Consider the following 25,708-nt stretch of genomic DNA (forward strand, 5'->3'; position numbering starts at 1 on the left):
TTTTGAAAAGGCAAAACCAACTTGATAATCAACAAGAATAAGTTGATATCAACAAGAATAAGTTGATACTGTGAGTACCTTTTTGTTCTCTTTGATGAATAGTTTATATATTTAAATGTGATAACATTGTCTCACTCTATCATATCTAGTAATTGATGTTTTGGTATTTCCAGTCATTTTTAATGTTTTAGTTACATGTGATAAAGCGTGGTTTGTTCTTTACATTACATTACTAGAAAAAGGTGGAAATCTTGGGAGGTAGTCTTAAAGTTCTTGTGCTCCCAGCAAGTTAAAGTGAGGTTTTATTTTAATCAAATAGGGATGTATTTAATTGAAGCTATGAGATATGGGCTACATATTTAAGTAACCTACATATCCCATGTGGTGCAGAAAGTCTGCCAACAGAATTTGGGGGAACTGATGGATTAGGTATTGCACGTATTGTCTATTGTGAATTCCAATTAAAGATCAAGGCTAAAATCGTCGTCATATTTTATTTTTTTTTTATTTCATACTTCGCTTTGAATGCAGTATCTAAAGGTGAGCTTTAATAAATGAGGTTATTGGCATGCTAGAAAAATAAAATGCAGAACTAAATGAAATACAAGTCCGAGGGATTAATTTTGTGTTAGAGACAAGAAATTTCAAACTGCGACTTCCTTTATCTTTATACACTGATTTACTCTTTCATTGATGCACAGAACCACAAGAGAGCACTGTTTAACAGAAGTTCTGAATTTGTGTATTGTGTCCTGCTGAAAAGCTTTATCATTTGAAGAAGACAAAGGTTTCTTTCTGTATTCTGATAAAAGGAACTTTGTGGGGAAAAAAAGTCATGATCTTTTTTTTACCTCGTCATGTTTGTCTTTTAATTGAATTCAAATTTTTTGAAAATAATTTATTAATGTCAACACGCTTTAAATGATTAATATCCTATTATGTCTAACAGTAATGTATGACTGCTGGGCTAGGATCTGTCACTCAACAAAATTGCTTAGATTTATTATTTTGTACTGACGTTTCTTATTCATCTGAAGTGATTTGACTGAAGTTGAATAGCTCACGAAGAAAGGACAGAAGTCCAGATTAAGTTATATTTTTGTGTGTATTTTCCATTTTGTACTACTTTGTGCAGCTCCCTTAGAACTTAAAAGCCTTTGGCATGTGTTTTTTAAGATGGCTTCTGTTTCATTCAGATTTGATTGCACAGTGATTTATCAGGTAATAGAGAGCTTGGGACTTGAATGTGGGCAAATATTTGCTCTGTGCTTTGAATTTTATTAATTCATGTAAAATATTTTCTTTTTAATATCTACTTTCCAATAAATATCATCTAATGGGTGAATTTGGACTGCCTAGTACATATTGCTCAACTTGATCAGAGAACTCTTAGGAGGGATCCTATGAGAGACTTCCTTGGAGGATAAAGCTGCGCCTTGGAAGAGTGCTGAGATATTTTCAGAGACAGCCTTCCTGCAGCACAAGAGTGGTCCATTCCCCTAAGTGGGAAAAGGAGTAGGCATAAAAATAAACAGTCCCATTTAAATGTGCTGCTGAGAGAGCTCAAGTGCAAAAATAAGCATGTGAGGGATGGAAAGGGGACAGAGCAATTCCCCAAAAGAAATACAGAGATACTTCTTAGACATGCAGAGATGCAGTTAGGAATGCAAAGGCAAGCCTGAAGCTCGAAGCGGCAGGAGATGTCAAGAATAACAAGTGAGGCTTTTGTAAGTTAGTGGCAAGCAGAAGTCCAAGGATGAAGGATGAGGTCATCTACCTTTATTTTAGCAAGGTGTTTGTCACAGTCTACCACAATATTTTTTTGTTGAAAAGCTAGTATGGTGTGGACTAGACAGGTAGGACAAAAAACTGGCTACAGCTCAAACGGTGGTGGTTAATGGCTCAAAGGCAGACTGGTTGTCAGGTGGAGTTCCTGAGGAGTTGGTAGTATGGCCAATACTGTTAAATATCTTTTATAAACATCCCAGGTGATGGAATTGAATGCACGCTCAACAAACTTGAAATTGACACCAAACTGGCTGGAGAGGTAGGTACTCCAGAAGAGCCACCATTCAGGGAGACAGTGACAGGCTGGAACTGCATGAGGTTTAAAAAAGGTGCACGTGAAATTCTCTGTCTAGAATGGAGTAATCCCAAGCACCGGTACAGGCTGGGGTCTGGCTATGTGATCCACCTTGAATCCAGTGTACTACTATGTCCAGATTTGGTTCCTGCAGTTCAAGATAGAGATTAAAAACAGGCAAGAGTCCAGTGGAGGGCTACCATGATGTTTAAAGGTTGGAGAACGTAAATGTCCTAATGAAAAGAAGGCTCAGATGGGATCTAATCGCATTCTTCTGGTAACCTAGAAAGCGTTACAGGAAAAGTAGAGGTACACTCTTCATGAGGATGCGTGGTGACAGGATGAGGGCCAATGGGCACTAGGTGCTTCAGAGGAAATTCCATTCAGATGCAAGAGGAAAACGAATCACTGTGAGAGCAATTGAACATTAGAATAGGTCGCTCAAGAGAAGTGGTAGAAGCTCCCTCACCAGAAATACTCAAGCTGTGTCTTGACAGGCTTCTGCAATAACCTAAGCTAAGACCCTGTGTTCAACAGAAGGTTGGACCAAATGATCTCCAAAGGTCCTTTCCAACTTAGACGTTTCTGTTTCACATGGGTGCATCGGACTCTTGATTTTCAAAACAGTATGCACATAATTAGGAGAACAGAAAAAACACAATAGGGCTCCATCACTAACAGAAAACAACAAGTACTTGTTTTTGCTGTGCGATCAGGCACTGCTTGAGTAATGCTGGCAAGGGGAAGATTTGGAAGCTTGTTTCTCAGAGCTTCCACAAAGTCTCTAAAATAAAGAAAAAGGTATCTCCAGCTATTGATACTTCTGGTTTCACTTAACTGTAAAATAAAGGACAGTTCCCTTAAAAAGAGCAGGTGCTAAGTGAGGGACAAAGTAAAATAATTTTATTTAAACAAAAATGTCGTTTACAGGATTTGCAACTTTATAAATGAAATTGGGCACTATTTAAATACCTAGTAAGAATCAGTCTTTATTCCAAGAACTGACATTCTAAATACAGAATTTGAAATGAAACCTATAAGCATTGTAGAATAAAGTCAGTTTTGATGGTTGCACAGCATTTCATCATCTGTATCATGTGCATTAATGTTTTCTCAACCCAAAGTGACCAATTTATACTCGTTTAATCCAAGTCAGTTCTCAGTAGTGCAGCAAGTACAATGGTCACACTAGACCGCAATTATTTCACTGTGAACAATATAAGAATTTGGTCTCTCATATTCTCCGCTATTGACAACGTGCGTCGTGCTGGTAGGATTTAAAGTCTTTTTCGGGTTGCTCACCAGACTGATTGGTGTGTTTGCTGGGCTATTCAGTATGTCTGGGAGTTTCGCTGCTATTGCAGTGTCCCATTAAGTTAATTTACTTAGGATATACTTTTTTTTTCTTAAGGGTTACTTTTTATCTGCTTTTGCCTTACAAGAAGCATTTCCTTGCAAATCATATGGCTTTTAAGAACGCCTAAGTTCTGAAGCCTGCCCTTCAGTTTATTTGGCAGACTGGATACGTACTTTATTTCTTCTGTGGACCAGGATGACCTTCTGCATGTGCCTTCCTGTGGACAAATCTCTTTTGTAACATCCACAAGGAAGACAAAGTGAAATGTCAGTTTTGCCTGGATAAACTGTTTGCCTGGTTTTGATAGAAACATGCCAAAGTAGTAACATCAGAAAACAGAGAAATGAGCCAACTTTAAGGGAACAGTGTTCTCACTGTTGTCTTTCTTCAGATTCACAGTGTATTGTAGTCCAATTTCTCACAGTATGAAAAAGGGTTTTAATGTTTACCTCCTACAGCTTCTTGACTTCTTTTCCCTTAAAAAAGAAACTGCTTTCTCTTTATATGAGCAGTTACATTCTGGTATGAGGGTTGGAATTTTTTCTTCCTCAATTTCAGAGTGATTATAGAATTAGTTTGTGGAGATAATGTTCCTATTTTTAGGGGAGAAATCAGTACAATGGATGTAAGGGTAACTTTTGCAAGTTATTATGCAGCATGATTTGCTCATTCTATATGAGACTCAGAAGGTGACTAGTAAGCTTAAATAGTTAATGTTTGTCCAGCAAATTTCTATGTTAAATCAGATTGGAAATGAGCGTGTTAGTCTCCAACATTGAAATCCCTCATTTATTTGTCAGTTCTAATTTTGGGCAAGATGGCTCTTGCCAGAAGTATGTTTAGCACTAGCAAGTTTAAATACACTTGCAAGTAGAGAGGACTCTCGAGGGTTTTTGCGAAGTGCTGCTGTATAATGCGATATGTGTATCTTCACAGCTTTCATAAAAGTGGATGCAATTTTCTAGTAATAACGCTTCTTTAAAAGAAAATTTCTTTTGGCATTTGATTATGTCTAAAATGCCATTGCTGATTTTCTTCCTAATGCTTTATTTATAAAAACTAGACTGTGAGAGCTTCATTTTATCCCATGAATGTTTGTCTCCTTACAGTGTTTTCTATTATTGTAAAGGAGCATACGTAAACTATGCTTGGGTAGCAACAATTAAGTGGAGGTTTTTAGTCAAAACATTTACAGTTTTAAATGATGGATAGAAGCTTCTCAACTGTAGAAATATAGCTTGCTTATATTTACACAACCCTAACTCCTAAAGAAATTGAAATCTCCAGCTTACCCCTTAGAAAAGAAAGGGAAGGAAAAGATGGGAGAATGGGGGGAGGGACGGAAGCAACTAAACCATAAAGTATATCTGAAAAGATTTATTAGCCGCTGTCATGGAACAGCTTACTTGAGATTTCTGGGAGGGATGAGTTCCATGCTTAAGAAGTTACACGAGAGGCTCAGTTGCCTGAAACTTGATGGCCAGCCCTTTGAAGGAGAAGTTGGGCCGTGATGCAGTGAGCACTACGAACATCAGGGAGGTCTCGAACAGAGCCAGTGTTACCTGGGAGAAGCCAATGCTCAGGCCTGCCTGTTTGCTCTTGCTGAAGTTTGCATGAAGATCATTTGGTACGATTCTGATATCATTCAGAATTGGTGGTGAACATGGCATGCATCTACTTTTCAGGATACCAAATTGTCCCTTTATTGTATTTACTTCTGTACCAGCAAGTATGTAGATAAATCATAGGAGAGAACAGTAATATCGGCTGTTTGGACAGAATAACACCAGCTGAGTTTCTACAAATATATTCTGTATGTCTGTCCTTTCCAGTAGGTCAGAGGTACACTACTTCCTCTATAGTATGTTGGCTATGTTCAAGCAGTTTGGGAAGCTTAAGTCACGTAATAGAAATTGAGTGCATTAATCATTGCAAGAGCAAATATAATTTTCTTTTTCCTGTTACTCCTTGGGCATACGTTTGCTGCGTACTTGTACAAAGGGAGGAAAGAAATACTAGCAATATGACTAACAGTGTGCTTTGATATCGCAATCGCCTGTTAAATCTTCTGTTAAACCTGGTTATCTATGGAGCAAAAGAGGTACTGGTGGTATGAAGACGTGTACATAGTGACCCTTGGTGTGAGGTATGCTGTCCAGCACACTGAAATGCTCCACTACCACTACATTCTTTCCCAAGTCCTTTTTTTTTTTTTTTTTTGCCTTCCATTCCAGCTGCAAAATTACTGTGGCTTAATGACCTGTCCCTTGCTTTTTGAAATGATAAGAAGGACCAGGCACCATGTCTGCCACTGCTTACAGAGGCTGGAACTTGGGAAGCACTGGCCTCTACAAGTGTCTGCTTGGCGTGGCGTGGGATTTGGTGCCACATTTGTCTGTACATATTTGAGGCTAAAAAGCTTCGTGTCCAGCCTTGCTTGTTCCAAGATGAGGAGGGTGTACAGTGGTAAAAGTGGAACTCCTGCATATGTTATGGAAGTTATGACAGAGTTCACTGGTGTTTCTGCAGAAGCACGGTTAATTACTGTAGCAATTCTAGCATGATTTTTAATAAACTGATAAAGCACAGTTATCATTGGCAGTTGGTATGACACATGAACACCCAGATGTATATTCCAAAACTTTGTCAGATATATCTTAATAACATTATTTTATTTTTTTCCCATCTGTTTAAAGTACTATTTTCACATTACAGCCTTTGTTAGGATTTGAAAGCTCTTAATATTCATATGTTGAATAATTCCTGAGAAAATCTGTTCAACACTTGAACCTTAACTGGAACATTTAGTACTTTCTTGAAATCTCTCTTTGCAAATCGTTTGTTTCTTTGGATGCAAAGGGCAGTAGAAAGGCTTATAAAAATCTTCGAGTAGCATTTGTGCTCTTACGCTGAGAACATTATTTCCCCCCTACACACATAGTCTTTCTGTGCAGGAGGGAACTCTGGTGACATCTGTTTAGCTGAGCGAGTGTGCGCAGAACTCTGTGCCAGCCAAGTCAGCTGAGGAAGCCTGTGCGAAGCAGATGAGGGTGCAGACCTTTGAACAGAGCAACTGTGTCTGTGCGCAGAACGGAGGGGCTGCAGCTACCAAAGAGGAGAAAAACAGAACCGCCCAACAGCAAGGAGGAAAATGATTTAACAATACAAAAAGCCTCATTTGGGGAAATAATACTATATTTGACATCCCCTCCTGCATGAATTCAGACGCTGAATACTGTTCATTCATTTTCTTGTAGAACTATTTGGGAACCGTGAATAAGAAACTATAAAAGCGTAAAGTGATTTTTGTTGTGTGACGTTTTAATCTGGAAACTGACTTGTTTAAAAACTATTCACACATGCAGGTGTTTTTAATTCGGAGTGGAGTGCTATGTCTATATCCTCTGCTGTTCTTAAAAGAACATTTCACCTTGTGCTTTGTTTTTTCTCCTTAAAACCCTGAGTCCTGCTTTGCTGTAAAAGGTTTGAGTTGCTTACTTTGGCATTAAAGTGATAGGTAGAAGAATTGCGTGAGCATTTTGGACAGTGTTGCTCCTTACAGTGCAGCAAGATATCGAAGGGATATACCTGACATCGAGGTGGGACACAACAGACGACTGAGTATGCCCAGGGTGGCTCAGAGGATGGTTTTCAACGTCCCAGTTCATTCATGCAGGTGTTCTATGGAGGTCTAACAGGAGCTGCCAAACACTGCTTCACAGACATCTTGTGCCAATATCTTTTCTCGTGTGAGGAATTTTCTTTATAGTTTTGATTGTGTACAACCAAATACTCTAGCTTTTGGTCTTTAATATCCCCCTTACTGTAGGATGTGTCTTTGGTGGTAGCTTTCTAAACGATAAGCATCTTATTCCATGGATATTGACACGGTCAACAATTCTGTTGTCAGTGATGTTTTTGAAAGGATTGTCAGTGAAACAAAAATTTCTAGGTGTATTTATGCCGTCTCTGTTCCTCCATATTCTGCTTTGTGAAGTGGGCTGCTTAATTGAAGCACCGAGAAGTTCTCTTGAAGATGACCCCACATCCAGTTGCTGTGTGGATCCTTCTAGAAAGAAATGAATGTCACTGCTGGATTTTATTATATTGTCAAATAGACAAGTGACAGGGATCAGAATTACTACAGAAACAGGCAGCTGTGTCTAATGCCGAGATACACTCCTTTATTGCTGGGATCCTCAATGTTCTCATTCTAACAGATGTGGAAATACAAGGTTTCTTCAGCATAAGGCAAACTGCAGTTAAGAGTGGCAGGCAAATTTACAGCCACTGTCTTTTTGAGACACAGAATGTATTTTAAAAACAATTTAAAATGCAATTGGACTGCTATATCATAAAATGATGAAGTCTTCAGTAGGTAGCCTTTGTCCATTTTTTAATGGTTTCGATTATTTGTGAATTAAGAACATTTTTGTCTTTTGCTACAATAATGAGGGCGTTATTACAATTTAACATCAGTAGGTATTATAATTATTGCTATTACAACTTATTACAATTTAACTTCAGTAAGTATTATAAGACAGTTGTACTTTCCAAGGTAAGTTTTGAAAGCTGGCATTCAAAAAATTTCTATAAAAGTTCAAGTATTTCTAGTAGAGAAAAAAAATCCTAATAATTATGTATACAGCCCAATTAGGACTGCTGTTGAAAGAATGAAGGAAAAGTGTCATGTCATTGCAGTGGGGTGTTGTTGAAGCTTCTTTCCACAGTGATTTTTAGCTACTTTTAGAAAAGAATTATTTGGGGTTTGTAGAATAGCCTTCAGGCATCAAAGAATTTAAATTATCTTTTATACTATATGTAACAACTGATTTTTTTTTTTTTTACTGCTGTATCTTGTACCACTGTGAATATATTCAATTACTATAGAAAATCTTCTTTCTTTCTTTTTTTTTTTTTTTGTTTGGATGGTTGGGGTTTTTTTTGGAAAACTACTCCTCAGAAGAATTAATATGAGAAACATAATATGTTTGGTAATAGGTATATACTCTCTCTTTCCCAAATGTATATTATAAATACTTTTGGAGAATAATTACTAGAGCTATTTTGCTGTTTTTCTTTCATTGCTAATAATCGTCTCCCCCCACCCCCGTGTCCCTTTCAGGCCCCTCTGGGGTTAGTACGGCAAGGTTCTCTGCCGCTCAGTGACACCGCTTCCGTGAACTCCTCTCTGCGGAGGACGAAGCGCAAAGCACCCTCACCACCCTCTAGAGCACCAGAAGATCAAAGTGAAAGCAATAATGAGACTGGTAATCTTCTTATGCTGTTTAATTGGGAGGCAACAGAAAGTATGGCAATTTGGCCAAACACTAAAGAAATGCCACCTTATGAGATAAGACCTTCAAGTAAAAATATGAGTGCCAAACATCTTCAGATTGTAAGGAGTGGTAATAATACTTTATGAGATTAGCTCATGTAGTGTGAGAAAGTAGGCAGGTTTTAAGGCATGCAGATCAGGAAAAAGCAGAAAATAGCAAATTAATTATAGTTAGGTTAACTATAGCAATTGTTTTTATGTTAATCAGATGGACAGCTTGGGGTGGGGAGAAAAGATTAGCTTCTCTAGATCAGAGAAGGTTTAATAGGAAATGGACTGAGAGGAAGAATTTTAGAGAAAGTTTTATGTTGTTCTTTTGTAATTCTTCTGTTTGAACAAAAATTCAATTCTCTTTGGTTCAAAAATACCTCAGAGTTGAGATTAAAGTATCTGGGAAATGTGACAACGAGCACTGGTTGCTTAAGAGAAGGTGCATTTCTTGAAGAACTCGCCAGTCTGTAAGATCACAATTTAGCATTTTATCTAGAACTTTTGTTGGTGCAGAAATTGAGAGGCAATACGAAAGCTTGTTACTTGACTTTTTGCAGTAACAGAGCCAACAGAATCAGCCCCTACTAAAGTGGAAGAAAGAGCCACCGAAATGCCATCTGAAACAGGTTGGTTCTTTTTCCAAATGCATTGATAAAATCTATTTCGTAGCAAACTATGATAATGCATAGTAATAAATTCCTGTACTATAGACGTGTCCCATACATAGAACTAATTTTAACACTTCAGATCAATTAAGTTTTCCTTTGAAGTACAAATATGGCTTTCTAAAATAAAGATTTTTTTTTTTACCTTTACTGTCTACAGAAACACATACAATATATTTTGTATTGGTCTCTGTGCTTTACATTTAATAAACTAAACATTGTCCCTGTTTTCCTTCCTCCCCCACAAGCTGTAGACAAGAACAAGCCAGAACTTCTGTGATTTTTGTATACCTCATAACAAGCCTTTCAAAAGCTAAAGCCCAGTCTTGCTTTCAGAACCCCTCCTTGTGCTGCCCTTGATCTGCGTAACCTAGGCGTAGGAGCAAATCGGTGCCTGCCTTTTGGTTTGCATCTGAACAGCCTTTAAAAACATAAGTTCTAAATATAAACTGTATGCATAAATAGTTGTTTATACATTAAATTAAATCATTCATTGGGTGCTATGGAAAAATGTGTTATATAAATGTACAGCTGTTTAAAATACAATTCTTTAGCTGCTGAACATAATACTTTTTTAATTTATGCAGTTTGTACTGTTAAGTACTGTTGTTTGTAAGCATCAGATTGTAGGATTCAGATACAAGATATGGCATCTAGGAGTCTTCTAAAATTTTAAAAGCTTTTAGAATCATCAGTGCCAGTGCAGTCTGGAAAAATCACATTTGAATGTATTTCACTAAGAATGAAATACATAAACACTGAGCATGTGGACTGCCACTGGAATTATATAAGGCTAAACACTCAGTTTCTGTGCTAATTTTCCAACTATTTTATTCGGGATGCCAATCAAATTGGTTGGAGTGGTAAAACACAAATGAACCACAATCAGATTTGAAAAAGTCACCTGCCATCCTAGGTTTCTGGCGGGGGGGGGGGGGGGGGAAGATCAGTAATCAGTAAATTTGGGCTTGCTTTGTGCTTAGGGCAATTTAAGTAAATTGTCAGAAAAGGCCATTAATAGCAATAATATGTAACTTAATAAATGGGAAGTGTGAACCTCTACTGTGCAGTCTGAGGTTGAAGATGTAGTGAAGCTGTAACCTTTCCTTTTCCTAGTTGTTGTAACAGACAGAGGGTAGTCACTTCTAAGTGAATAGCTCTTGACGTTTATTAGTACTTTAATTTTCTGTGTTGAAAACTGTATTTATCTACATATGATGGGTCTAAGATGATGAGCAAAGTTATCATTCTGTGATGTAAAATCAAGATTTTTTTGGTTTTCTTGAGCTTGTTTCTATCTTAAGATGGTAGATCCATGCTAGAATTTCTGCATTTCCCATGACTGTAATGTCCAAGTGCTGCATAGATAAACAGCCCTGAACTTCATAGAAATGGCTTGTTTGCTTTTCCATAGATTTAGGGACCTCTGCTTGAGGCATTTGAGTTTTGTAATTAAATATTTTAATTTAAGCTGTAATGGAAAGAAATAGAAAAATGCAGTCATCTTCACTGGGCTTAGAACACTCTGTGTTGAGCCCTAGGATTTACTTCTGCAGTTAGTGACAGTCTTCGTTCTCTAGTCCTGCTGCTGCTGTCTTTATGCTGAAGACTTAATGCAATGCATTTTTTTAAATGTAGAGACAAGTCACATAGCACAGCTTCGTTGCCTTTTTTTTTTCTCATGGGATACTGCTGCTCTCTGGTGGCATCTCTGAAACTGTCCTGAGGCCTATTTATAAAGAGTCCTTTTAGCAAAGCCCATCATGCTGTGAGAATCAATATTCACCTGCGGCAAAATAATTGCAGTACACTTGTCCTATTCCAAGGCTGAAGATTATGCAGGTTTGGGTATTGTTTTAAATAGATAAAATAGTTCAGTATATCTTTAATTGCTAAGTTGGAAATAATTTAACTTTGCATAAACTCAGTAGTTCCTTCCATTTGGATCAATACTGCTTTGATTGTCGGGCTTCTGGAAGCGTTGTGAGTTTTTGTTCAGCTGTGACTGGCATTCCCAAAGGAGTTCCCTTAAGCATTGCTACTTTAGCAAATATAGTGTTACCTTCTGCCCTGTAATGAACCACTGCAAATGTTCAATAAATGTTACTTGGTGTCTAAGCAGTGCATAGCTAACAGACCGGTACATCAGTTTGGAATAGGCAACATTTCTGTTGGGAAATGACAGTTTTCCCATGGTGTAAAAACAGACTGTACCTTGACAAAAGTAGTTTGAAGGCATACGTCTACTAGAATAAACATTTAGAGAGAATTAATTTGAACAGTTGGAATTATAAACAACAATTTTTTTTTTCTCAATTATGATTTTTGTTCCCCTTCCCAAAGCTTAATTAATGCTCAGTCTTTTTTTCTAGGGAAGAGGGTGAAATGGTGTTTTTAAAAAAAAATAATTTTAAAGTTACGGATTTTTAAATAATTTCTCATCAAACAAATCCCTTGATATAATCTTCTTGGTTCCAGTATCTCTTAAGAACCTTTTTAAGGGCTGTAGAGCCAGGAGCAAAACCACTGGCAGATTTGCATGATGTAGTCAGGCTTTCTGGCTTTGGTGCTTACAAGCAGAACGGCTCACAGAGCAGTGTCAGCCTATTCGCTGTTGTGCAAAGCGTATCCTTACTGACTCAAAGGAGACTTGCAGTTGATATGTCAGTCACCTTATCAGGTATGTCTTCATGACGCTATCCTGTAGGTTTTAACAATGTTCTCTTAGGGCTAATTAAAACTCAGTGACTGATGTTCATAGAGAGGAAATTATACACAGACAAAAATACAATTTATATTATATATGTACTTACATATAGAGTATATAAGCAATAAGGCGACAGTATTTAGCCAGTATTGCCATAAGTACTTCCTAGCAATATGTTGCATATAAAAACTCTAAACTGAGCATTTGGAAACAAGTCATAAAATCTGAACTGTTCCTCTGGGGAGCTAACTGCATGATGTAAGCGAAGGATGGCTATTAAATGTTGTTCATGTATCAAATGCATTCAGACTTTATTCTGCTGCAGCAGCAGTGGCCCAGGTCTGGAACGAGATCCACTAACAGGTGAAAAACTACAAGTTGAAATTAACTCCAAGCAAGGCTGATACTATGCTGACAAATCACGTAGAACACTTTGGAAAAAGTGTGAGGGTTGGTTTTTTTGGTGTTACACATTTGTAGGCCAGGTTAGTCCATTCCAAAGCTTGGAAGTGTTCCTAAGACAGCAAAGGACAGACTTTCACATGGCAGGGATGTCAGCAATGTCTCCTACCAACCCAAGCAAAGTTTCCATCCTATCAGTATAGATACAACTCAGCCTTTGTTATGCTTCTCTCCAGAGGAAGAGCGACAGAGATGACAGCAGTGGCTGGGCATGAAGCCATAGCAACTCCAGAATGCTTCCATTTGTCTTGTCAGAAGTCCTGGCTGTGCTTTGTTGCATAATTCAGGTTTCCACAGAGTATTTAGATGGAAGGTCTTAGTTTTTGTTCCTGTGGCTCTTGATGGCTCAGGCCCATAGCATAATAGTTCTCATCGATGACGGAGACTGTTCTTGAGAGCTGGTTATGGGCTGTGGAATAGCCTCAGCAGGTTTGATGTTTGCACACGTTCTGTTATGCTTTGCTTGTGCCTTGTGACATATATATTTATCTTTGCACACATAAAAACGTACTGCTATCAGTAAAATCATCTCCCAGAGTATTAGGCTGCTGGCATGACTTTTCCCTAGATGAAGATGAGGGGGCTTGGTAGGGGGGAAAAGGAAGAGAAGGCCCTTACTAATAGTACATTCTTAAGGAGTCCCTTTAATACCAGTGTGACAGATTGGTATGCACCTGTGCTTAAATCACATGGAAGGAGCTCACCTGTACCACTTTGCAGTCTTGCCCCCCTTTCCCTGGGGATCTAAATCACCTCTGCATTCAGCACTATGACACATGATGATCACATTTATTAGGTGGATTTATTAGTTTAACTTCAGGTACAGTGACTTATGTGTGTCCTAATCCAGTAACTAAACCTTTTGGTTTAACTATGCTCTAGCTGAAAACGTAATTATTTTTATGGGTTAACACTTTTCTACGTACTTTATTTTTGTGCACTTCTACTGCAACACAGGGCACTGCATAAGACACTTCTAACTATGTTTTGATACGCTTCAGATAATTATGGGAAATTTTTTATAGTGGTAAGCAAACTTGTTCAAACCATGGGCAAAACTGAGATTTGGGTTGCTCTTTAGTTCTTTAACATACCTACTCTGACATAAAGGAACCGTGTATTTTAAACCTCATTGGAAAGCTAATAGAAGTATTAAGAAATCTGGGTAAAATAAACTGTCTACCTCCACAAAATTTGGGATTATGATATTGTTAAATATATTTTGATCTATCCCAATCCAGTACTTGGGTTAAACAAGGAGAATGTTATACAGTAGTTACAGATGCAGAAACAGATGGACAGTAGCAAGGCAATGAGCATATTCTTACGTGTAAAAAGAGAGAATTGGAAAGAATCAGAAAATACTGTGAAGTTAAAACTCTGAATGCCTTTTTTTTTTTAACCTGAATTATGAAGAGAAGTCTCAGTTTTCCTTCTTCAAACTACTTACACTGACTTCACCAGTCCCTTTGTATCTGCACCCTGCATTGAGAGTTGTGGGTTGTTTCGGTTTTTTTTGTTTTGTATTTTTTTGTTTTTTGTTTTTTGTTTTTTTTTTTTTTTTTGTGTGTGGTTTTTTTTTGTTTGTTTTGTTTTTTGTTTTTCCTTTCTGTGAGTGTAGGTGTAAGGAGCTCAGAGTACAACCTGGAAGAAATTGATGAAAGGGAAGAGATGAGTGTGCAACAGAGAGAGGACGGTGAAAGTACAAATACCTCTCTTGGGATAGGAGAGGTTACTGCAGCCTTCAGCTCTGCTGAGGTACCACTGGAAATTGAAAAAAATGATCCTGCTTCATCAGCTCCAGTTCCTGGCAGTGTTTCTGTAGACAACTCACAAAGCTTCAAGGAAGAAAAACAAGAAAATATGAGCACAGATGGCAAGTAAGTACGTTTTGTGACAAAGAAACGAGCATTGGGGAGGGAATGGGGGAGGCAAATAAAACGTAGAGTGCTGTTTCATTGTGGAGCACAGAATAGAGAATTGTGAGAGAGGAATGAGCTTAATATGCTTAGCTTTCATTGTAGCACTCTTCTGTGCACAGTAATTCATGAAGCTTTTAAACAAAAGTGACAAAGTGTTCTGCAGGCTATTCTGTTTAAGCCTCCTTTTCCTTACTACTCAAGCAGCCGGACCCCAGAAAAGCTGAAGCCGGCTCTAAAATACCCAGCATATTTACTAGAGCAGTGTGCTGTGAAAAAATTTGGATTGATTAGTAAAATGAGAATTTTCAAATTCATTCTTACAGTTGGGGAAAAACAGGTAGATCGGCCATTTCTGTTCTTCCAGGCACAGTTATCTATTGCTTGCATATTTGTTTTGGTTTTAATTTTTCTTTTGTCTTTTCCTTTTATGTTAGCCAGTTGTCTTGACCTGACTTGGTCCGTCTGCTCTCAAGAAAACAAGTTAACTCTGCCTCCTTAAAGAATAAACACATTAGTTTCCTTAACCGCTCTTTTTCCCTTCTGGTGATGCTGCCCTTCAGCATGTTTGTTAAACTACCTGACTCAGCAGGTTTCCAACATGAGTTAGTGCCTGCTTGAAATAAATGTTGATTGTCCAGAGAAGTCCCATTGTGTTAATGTAATTCACTATTTCTCTGTTCCCTGGGGCAGCTAAACTGGCTACTGCTCCCAATTTAAATTGAAAGACCTATTTCAGTTATTGTACTGAAGCCAAAATGTGTGAATGCTCTAGTAGCCAAGAACTTTCAAGGTAGTATGGAGAGCTTTGACTTGTATTTCAAAGGTCTTTTTTGTCAGTCCAAGACCAAATGGGGCTTTGCAAAAATCTCTGGTGCCCTGTCCTAACAAATACTCTCCCAGTTGCTTGGGTGTGTCTGCTCTATGGGGATCTACGAGGAGGAGGATCAGCCAAATGTTATTTTTGAGTTGTCTTGAACTTGCAGATTATCAGACTGGTGTTATTGGGGCAGTTTGCCTAATTGCCAGAGGATGTTCCCCCCCCCCCAACTTGTAATAGCCTTTCATGGCCTATAATCCTGGCAAGTATCATCCAGCGTGCACTGGGCTCTAACGTTAGAGCTTGGCAATCCTTTCTTTCCTGAAATATCACAGGGATTCCAGAATGAGGACTAGGGTTTCTCCAACATTATATTTCTTGAAACTCTTTGATAATTAAGATCTTTTGTATAAGATCTAGTTACTTTGAAGAAGTGCTTTTTAATCAAACCAGGGACGTGTAATATTCCAGTCAAAACCACTGATTTCTCTAATGACACTCTGTGGTGTTCTGGGGCTTTTGGTTGGGTTTTTTGGGGTTGTTTTTTGGGGTGGTTTTTTTTTTTTTTTTTTTTAAAACAGTTCAGTCTGTTGTGAATACTTTGTAGTTCAGTCTCTCAGCTGTGTTCAAGGGAATGAAGATAAGCAAGAGTACGGAGCACAGGACTGAGCTTTAACTTTCTTCCAACAATAATTTTGAGAGCGTATGCTCCTGTTTAGTGGTTTATTGGACACTTACAGTATATTTTGGACTGTACAAGCAACATGAGGATGGATGGTTATTGAGGAATTTATCATTTTAAATGATTCAGAGCAGATGTTTCAGCTCAAGACACCGGTTCCTGACAACTAATACATTTGATGTGGCACATGAATTGGAATTTTCATAATGCCAGTATTTGTAATTACAGAAAATAAGAAGTATCTTAAACAGAGATGTAAGTTTGAAGTTCTAATAATTCTTTTAAAGAGAAATTTTAAGTATTTTGGCCTCTTTTAATTTAGCATTTAAAATGCTAAGGGCTTAATATTTCCCCCCAAAAAGATGAGGGGTTTATTCAGCATTTGTGCAGTTCTCTTTTCCCCCATGATCTGAGGACAGAAATTGTATGCATTTGCAAAATGTTTAGTATGCAAGTAACATGTTTGATGCACGTTTCTTTGTTGTTCTCAAGGTACGTCTTGAAAGGGACAGAAAATTTTTCATTTCTATTTTGAAAAGTCTGTACTGCACAGTTCATATGTTCATATGCAGTCAGCGTCTCGTGCAGCTTCCTGTGTATCGTGTTGGGGACAAAATCAAGGACACGGTTTAAATGTCGGGGGTGTCAGAACACTTCACACTAAGAACACTGTTATATGAATGATAAACCATCACCCTTGTGGCTTCACTGCAATGGAGTTGTTACTGGAAAGGGGCTTGTTCAAACGGCACAAGTAAACAAATGGAGGGGGAGAAGGGAAAGGAAAACTGATCATCTGCTTACACAGAAGAGAGTGAAGCTGCGTGTCATTTTGGTAAAATATCATAGCAGCATTTCCTCTTGTTTTAAAAAAAAAAAATAATCTATTCTGTTGAGTACTCCAATGTTTGGCAGAGTGATTCTATTTTGTCCATCTGTGTTTGGAGAATATTGCCAGTTCTCTTGCATCGTTTCTTGTGTTTACTGAAATGAATGATACCAGCATATTTAATGTACTGTTGTGCTTTGCAGAGGACTACAGACTAAGATAAGCAGTGAGCAAGCTGCATTTGAAAAAGACAGGAAGCTTAGAGTTTTGGATCAAAATAAAAATGATGGTGAGTAGTTCCCACTCATTTCTAATACTTCAAAACAAGGTTGAAGAGAACTTTTCTATTCCTTTGAAAAAAATTACAATGCAGTCAACTCTTGAATCTATCATCAGATTATTTTCTTTATACTTTCTCTAGCTCTGGTGTATCCTCCTTGAGATGAGGTGACAAGAATGGACTGCAGTTTTGGTTTTTTGGGTTTTTATTTTTAATATTTTTTTATTACTTCCTATAGCAGTAGTGAAAGCTGCATCGCACTGTTGTAGGGCGGTATGGGGGGAGCAGTGCTGAGGAGAGGGAAGGCTGACACAGAGGTTATCCTGCCACGTGGTGTGACATGCGCACCGCACCGCAGCAGGGAAAGAGAGGCCATCGGTTGGTCCTTGCTTACAAAATTAGCATGAGTGTTCTGCATGAAAATGCAAATATTTTTAAACACGAATAGAACAAAGTGACATGCTGATTTGAAAAGAAATGATGACATCCTGTGCATCTAATGGATCGTAAATTTTTCTGTGGATTTAGTGACCTGACTGATTTATTTTACCCTTTCGCAACACTGATTTTCAGATTTATATATTAGGCCTTCTATAGTCTTTTATATTCAGTGCACTTCTGTTTATAAATCATAACAGCATACTGCATGAGTCCTGCTTATATGGGCCATAAGTTTTAACTGCCATTTTATAACATATCTGAAATGAGGAGAGACTTTTTTTTTTTTTTTTTTTCAAAATACCACCCCAAATGATTATTCCTAAAGAATTTAATTTGTCCCAGTATTGTATTTAAAACAATTTGACCCAGATATTCCTGTCTTTTGGGGAGGACTACATGTGTTTAGTCCAGGGGTAGAAAATTGAATTATCAGACCTGCTAAACAGTTAGAAAAATAGAGTTGGAAAATTGCTTTTGCCCATATGTTTTCCAATTGTTCCCTTCTATAAATACATAAGGTGTAGTTGACAAATAACACTTGTAATGGTAAAACTAAAGAAGAGAAGCCACAAAGGTGTGGAACTAAATAAAAATTGCATATAACTGAATATTGAATAGTCCTTGAGCTCTGGAGTCACTGATGCCTATATAATCAACTGAAATTCATTAGCACTTTTAAAATTATTCTAGAATGGATTTTTCTATTAAATTGATGCATGGCACCAGTACCTGTTAATTAAGGAAGAATACCTGAGTTAGAATACTGTTATTTGGCAATATTAGTCAAAGATAAGTATATCTTTAAATAGCTTTTAAAAGTAAGTGTTAAGGAAAATTTTAATATTGGTGAGGAGCCAGTCCTTCTAGTTAAATACATTAGATGCAGGGCTTCGTGATGTAAGGGGAAGGTTGAATCTTTGTGGCATTTGTATTAATTTGTATGAATTTCTCTTTAACTTAAAGATTACAGTGATACAAAACTCCTTCCAGCAACAGAAGATGGGAAAGAACTTCAGACAGCCGAAACCAGAACAGCAGATTTTAGAGAAAATAACAAGCTTGAAGTTGACAGACTATCAAACTGCCAGGCATGTAAAAATGACATCTCTGTAAGTCATAGGAATTATCCTCAACTGATTCCAGAAAAGCAAGATCAGAAAACCAATCAAACCATCTCGGACACAGTAAAAACTCAGGATGTTGCAATCCAGACAGGTCCATTGGATAGCAATTTGGGAAGGACTACACAGAAAGAAATTACTGTTCCTCAAGGTTGTGAAGCATCCGCATTCAGAGGATTGGTCCCTCAACACAATACAGATACAAACAACCCCCTTCTTCAAGTGATGCATGCAACACAAAAGGATGAAGATACTTCAACAGAACAAAATCTTGAGAGACAAGAAGTTACCCATGAAAAAGTAATTCCCATAAAAGATCAGAGTCACGTTTGTATAAATGGCAGTACTTTTGCTTCACCAGAAACAACTGCAAATACTCCAGATGGCTCTCCTCTAAAAGGTTACCCTCTTTATAGACAGGACACCAAACCTAAACCCAAGCCCGCTAATGAAATTACAAGAGATTACATACCAAAAATTGGAATGACTACTTATAAAATAGTGCCTCCAAAATCCGTAGAAGTAATGAAGAGCTGGGAATCAGAAATTTCATCAGATTATAAGGATCAAGAGGTACCTACTTTGGAAAACTCTCTGAAACATGAAGACTCCAAAGAATTCATAGTGCAAGCTGAAATTCCTCGTCCTCCAAAAAGCGTGGGTCGCTTACAAGTTGGTTCACAAAATGAACCTGCAGCAGCAAATGATCTGCTGCACAGAGTGAACAGCATTTCTGAACAAGTTGTGACATCCGGAGCTGAGATTACTACTGAGAGCAATCGGATGGAAACAGAGGGTTCCAAACAGCGTGTCCCACTGATGCTAAGCATGGATAATTCAAACGCTTCTTCTGAGACTCAGGACAAGTCAAATGCATTGAGTCCTACAACGAAGCCTAGTTCTTTTTATCTGCAGATGCAACGAAGAGCTTCAGGTCATTATGTAACATCTGCAATTGCCAGAAGTACCGTTTGTGCTCCTAATTCTGTTCAAAATGAAGCTAAAAATACAGAGATGGAAAAAAAAATCTCATCACCCGATCTAACTTCTTTGTCTTTACATAAAACAAGTAATTCCTCTCCTCCAGCAGATGAAGAAAAAGTTGATGATGGAAAAAAAATTGAATCCTCCACTTCTCCTGTTAAAAGCAATAAACCTTCAGGTTTTCCCTCCTGTCCACCAGCACCGTTGAACCTAAGAACTCTGAGAACTTTTGCAGCTCCAAAGCCGTACTCCAGTTCGAGACCATCCCCTTTTGCTCTTGCTGTGTCATCCGCAGTCAAAAGGTCACAATCATTCAATAAGACGCGTACAATCACTAGCCAGGCACCGAGACAGGAATCTCCTGGTGAACGCTGCTCTGCTGCTTCGGCAGCTGAATTCTCCTCAGCTACCTCCGTGCCTCAAGTGAAAAACCCTTCCTTATGGACCATAACAGGAGGGTCACCAAATAGCCTAATGGATAAGGTAAACTTTATTTCTAATATTGGTTGACTGTTGATCCACTGTCATCTAGTGTGACTAGCCTAGAGGCTAGTCTCTGAACGGCTCCCTGATCAGAAAGCGCTGTATTCATACAGTGTAAACACCTTGTGGTGTCTAGCCGTAGCACAGCGTCCTAATGCAATACAGGAAAACAGGGAATGTTGAATTGAAAACAACCTCATTCAGATTATTGGAAATAATTATTTCTTGCCATAATTAGCATCCCCTACTTTGAAGAACAGTAAATTAAATAGAATCATTTATACTGTGTATACCTATTTTTATGTTGGGAGTGCTTATGATGTGTTCTTTATGGTTCTGTGCATTGATTTCTTAAGTTTAATTCTGAGTAGTGTGATCAGTTTGGCTTCAAATGGTTGTGGTGCAAACACACTTGAACAGGGGTATAAAATTTTGCTGTCATAATTATCTGAGGGAGAAACTGTGCTATAGTGGAAATGTGGCTGATCTCTGAAACCTTGAATGAAGCAAATACTAGAACGGTGGCAGTTTGATATGCAGCCTTGTGCCAGGTTGACTTAGTTTTCTATTTATGACTAATTCAGATTAAAAGGGTTTGTTTTCCTCCCACGTCCTCCCTTTATAGAAAGGCAGCACTGTGAACAGTGAGCAGAAGAGTCAGGTGCAGTCAGGTGCTTCCACTGACCACCCATCCCCTGTCACTAAGAGACAGACCACGACGGCGTTCCAACGCTCTGACCCGGAACAGATCCACCAGAGCTTGCTGGCTGCAATCCGCTCTGGAGAAGCTGCTGCCAAATTGAAAAGGGTGAGTTTTCATCATTGCATCCATAACAATGAACTCATGGTACTTCCTTCAGAATTACCATATTAATGCCTGACATGCTCGTAACCTTTCTGGGAAACTGAATCTTCCTCTGGTACATAACACACCATAGTATTACTTCTAACTACAGCCACTTTAAAAACAGGATAAGATTAAGCAAATGCTGTATTTTTCAGAGTCACTTAGAGGTCAAATCTATCTGTGCTACCAGAAATATTGTTTGGATTTTGTTTGTATATATTTTTATTAAGGTGGTTTTTTTCCTCCCATGCATGATTACATTCTGAATAATACTGAACTTTATTTATTTTGCATAGTGTGTGAACTTTGTTTTATGATTCTGTGGGAAATATGCATAGGCGTGGTTGTTGGCACAGTAGCTTATAACTGTTTTAAAAAAGAAAGTTCATAACGTGCTTTTCAAAATTCAAGAAGTCTATTTGTACTAGAAAGAAAACAAAGAAAAACTTCATTATGTGGTTATTCGTTCTTTTCTAGTAGAAATGTTCTTAGGGTAGATTTGACCCATATAGTCTTTATCAGTCTAGGTACAAGAATGGCATGGGGAAGAAGAGAGAGATGATGATTGAAGTCCTTTTTCCCCTCCCTTTCTCTTCTGTGGGTGGGAGATGTCTTTTCTCAGTATAGTATCTGTTGAGGCTGGGGGTGAGGAGAGGGCTATACTTTTTAAGGAGAAATTATAATAATGAAGATGCTGTAAGCATAAAGAAAAGCATTCTGCAACACAGAAACCTGAAACAGGCTTCAGAAAAAACCTGAAACACACACAGAAAAAATGCAGCGAAGAACCCACTGAAATGTTGCCAAACAGCAAACTGTACATGCTGTTCTTTTCACTCTTACCCAGAGCACATATGCTGTGGTACAGGTATGTCTCACAGCAGAGAGAGGGGTTTGGCTTATAGCAAATTTAATAAAAACATGGTCTCATTTTATGTTTAATATGGAGAACTGGCAGTAGTAGGACAAATGGAGAAATGAAGCATTTTGTATCAATAACTTATTAGCACCCAAAAGTGATTTCCAGTATTGAGAGGATTTTTTAAATGCATTCACCTCATAGCTTCCACTACCGGCGCTGCACTCAATGAAAGGAATAATAATAACCTGATCCATTTGAATTGTGAAAGAGGTCTGTCAGGTGCTTGTTTCTCTTTTTACCTCTTACCATACTCTCCCTTCTTTCAGCTCTGTGAGGGAATCATTAAAAAAATAAAATGCCGGCCCCACTAGCCAAATTCTTTATTTTTTCCCGTTTTACTTAGTAAGTTGTGAGTATGCAATGCTGAGATCTGTGGCCTTTTGTGTTGCTGGTCTTTTCTGTTCAGTAGGGCCCTCAGTAATTACTAACCTAAAATGGGTCAAGTGAGGTTTCTTTTTAACCACCTTTGTCTTCAGAATGTTGTCATTGTGTTTAGTAAACGGTGTGCTGTGGTATGTGGTTCGCATGCCTGTGGAGCATCCGCAGCTCCCATTAGCTCCAACTGGAGTTGTTGGTTTTACACAGCTCCCCTGAAAATCAGGTCTTTGCTATCCTAGAAGTTACAGTTTGCTCCGGATAAAAGAAACATTACCATGGTATAAAGGAGCGTTAGAAGATTTTGTTAGATATCAGCTCTATTCAATATTTAATAAAAAGTGTTTGGTTTAGTGATGTGTTTTCAAGTATTTCTCTGCAACCAGGTCTGGAGAAAAACTAAAAATATGCATGTTTTGAATAGTCATACATGGAATTTTTAGATAGGATAAAATATGTTTTTAAGTAATTTCTTATATTTCCACTTTTGTAGCATATGTGCTTTCTTCAGAAATCATATAGGAGGTCTCTCATTGCGATCCGAAAAATGCTAACTGAAGTAACAGCATCTCTGTTTCCTTGAAGTAATACTGTGTAATGTACTACAGAGAGAAGAATATGAGAAGTTAGGTTAATATTTCTTTTTTATTTTTTTTCCCCCCTGCCTCCAGGTTGGTCCTCCATCAAACACCATATCTGTCAATGGAAGAGCCAGGCCTACTCATTTGTATTCCACAGAAGCAAAAGCTAATCACTAGATGATATACCAAATATTTTGCACTTTACTACTGCTTCATAGGCCAACTTAATACTAACTAAAAATTTTTGGAAGTGTAAATGCAAGTATATGTTAATATATTTTTGTCAATTGTTATAGGAATTTCAAGCTGGGTCCCTTGATGCCTTGGAAAGATTATTAGAATATGTAAATTATGGTAATATTTTGCCTTTTTCTCTTTATAAAGCCAACTATGCTGCTAAAAAGGTTTAAGAGAAGGTGCAGATGAGCTTTGCTTATGTTACAATGAGATTCAGAAATCCTTGATTTTAGCCTTCAAGACTGAACAATATGTAGCACTATGCTGAAAGTAGATTTAAAGCAATCTAAGAATTTTAGATCATTAATTTTCAATTGTGTATTACTTTAACAGATTGTATGAATTTAAATCTACCACATGCTGCCTCCATATTACTTTGTTAAATTAAATTTGTAATTAGTAGAAAATCTTAATTATATGCAATACTTTTTCTCTTTAAAAAATTGATGGTTTTGTTCCTTCAGCTGAGAGTAGTTGGGATAAGTATTTTGATTTTTTTCAATGTCCTTTAATTTTTTCCTGGTAGCACACACACAAAAAAAAATCAGGACATAAATTATTGGAAATTTTTGTACTACTTAAAAACTTTTCTGAATAGTAGCACTACATGACGTTTCTCATCTACTCTTTGACTACCTGTATATAGTATGTACCTAGCACTCAGAGAAGCAATACTTTTTGTGAACTAGATATATTTTAAAGTAGTCATCAGCATATAGTCACTTACTGATAAAATGCAAATTCCAGTTTTGATACTTAATGAACTAGAAGACTTTTTTTTCACTGGAAGTATGACTAAAGAATGAACTGCTTTGGACATATTAATGTAAAATATTTTATTCTTAAAACAGCACAATAACACACTTAAAAAGCATTCTTACATCTGATTTATAGATTACGCATTAAATACCAAAATGGGAATATATATTAAAAGAAAATGCTTCATGTTATATTTTATCTACTTTCCATTTTTTGTCAAGATTATACATGTTGGGGAGAGGGGTGGAAATATGATTACGCTAATGATGAAATAGCTAGATTATGGATGCACGCAGCAAGTGCTGGGGTATTTGCCATATTAAAATATTTTCTTGCTGGACTTGATTTAAATAAAAGTAATTGTATTTAGTTTCTAGTCTTTAACAATATATTTATTTTGTACTTTAGAGACATTCTGTAACTCAGTTTCAGAAACTGATCTATGTGTGCATTTCAAAGGGTTATTAATGGTTTGCTGCCAGGTTTTTGTGCAATAATCTCAAAGAGGTCTCATTACTTTTCTAGTACAGAGTCAATTATTGATTACAAATAACAGTGTTAACTTAATGCTGAAACTCTTCAAGGAACATTTTAGTAAATAAAAATTCATAAAGAGAGCTGATGAACATTTGTTCACTGCTGTTCTCTCGTTTTCTCTCCTGTATCTTAGTCCCCTGTCAAGGTGTATTACCACTTCCTTCTCCACCTTGTTCTTGCCTCCAATCAAGGGCTAATTCCAAGGGCAGGGGGAACCCACATGGTAGCTGAAAAGATCTGTTTCAGGGTCTGATTGCAAAAGAATGCTTCCTCCTTCACTTGAAAATGGTGAGGTGGAAGAGGTAGGGGTTTTTCTAGTTTCTAACTGGGGCTTATGTGCTAGATTTCACTGTGTCTTGAGGGACAGAATTGAAAATTGTAACTCTTCCAGGATTCTAGTGTCTGTGCTCATTGTGATATTTGAAGGCCATGTTTTAAGCATTCCTATACGACATGCTGATCTGTAACGGCCACGGAGAAGCTGCACTGCAAAAGGAATCTCCTTGTTTGTAATTTGGGTGGGAGGGGGTTACGTGTTTTTTCTCAAACCTTTGTATTCTCTGCCAAGGTGACTAAAGTTATTTCATAGGACTAATTTCATCTCCATCTGTGGTAATACAAGTCTACGTGACGTTTCACTATTTCAACCAAATCGGTGGAGTCCAATTATTCTGGTTTGGGGGAAAGATCAAATAACCTTGCTTTGTTGTTGTTTTCTTTGGTTTTGACTACAGAACTGTACTACTGTATGTTCCTTAGTCCCGTACGTTAAAAGTACATTGCCCTCTTATGTGAACCCCTGAAGGCAAATATCATCGTATGTAACAGAGATTAAAACTAAAACCACCTTGCTTGAATTTTAGGGTTTCTTGTCTTTGTAACTGAACTCGCTTGATAATTAACTGAAATGTCTACACACAATAGCACTGTGAAACTCTTCAATGAGATTTTCTGTTACTAGCTAGCAATATTGTTTAACAAAACTTTCTCTTTCCTCATTCTTCTGACATACATATGTAAGACTTTTTTAAATCTTGCTATTGTATATCTAGAGACTCAGTTTTTCTTGTACTCTTGTATTAAATTCTACCAGAAAAACTCTTGTTGATTAACTTGATGTGTTTATTCATTGTTCAAACAGGAAAACATTTCTGCTCAAGTAACGAGTTAAGTGTTTCTAGCAACTGCAAGCCCAAGTTAGCAGTAAATTTTTGTTGTGGATGCCTTACATGAGGGAAAACAGACTTTTTTTTTGGCCCAAGAATACATACAGTTTGGGCAACCTGTA

At 37.5% G+C, this 25,708-nt stretch overlaps 1 protein-coding gene across 3 annotated transcripts in view; it reads left to right on the forward strand.

Annotated features, from left to right (window-relative positions):
- Window positions 1-25,499, forward strand: part of COBLL1 (cordon-bleu WH2 repeat protein like 1) — an 85,663-nt gene extending 60,164 nt beyond the window's left edge. For all 3 annotated transcript variants that reach the window (XM_082313614.1, XM_082313615.1, XM_082313616.1), the window contains 7 exons: window positions 8,566-8,710; window positions 9,327-9,395; window positions 14,225-14,483; window positions 17,057-17,142; window positions 18,538-20,162; window positions 20,788-20,970; window positions 22,978-25,499. In XM_082313614.1, coding sequence (XP_082169740.1) covers window positions 8,566-8,710; window positions 9,327-9,395; window positions 14,225-14,483; window positions 17,057-17,142; window positions 18,538-20,162; window positions 20,788-20,970; window positions 22,978-23,064 — 2,454 coding nt within the window. In that variant the 3' untranslated portion in view covers window positions 23,065-25,499. The remainder of the gene's footprint in view (window positions 1-8,565; window positions 8,711-9,326; window positions 9,396-14,224; window positions 14,484-17,056; window positions 17,143-18,537; window positions 20,163-20,787; window positions 20,971-22,977) is intronic.
- The last annotated feature ends 209 nt before the right edge of the window (window positions 25,500-25,708 follow it).

This window comes from Platalea leucorodia (genome assembly GCF_965183815.1).
Source record: "Platalea leucorodia genome assembly, chromosome: 5".
NCBI classification, from domain to species: domain Eukaryota; kingdom Metazoa; phylum Chordata; class Aves; order Pelecaniformes; family Threskiornithidae; genus Platalea; species Platalea leucorodia.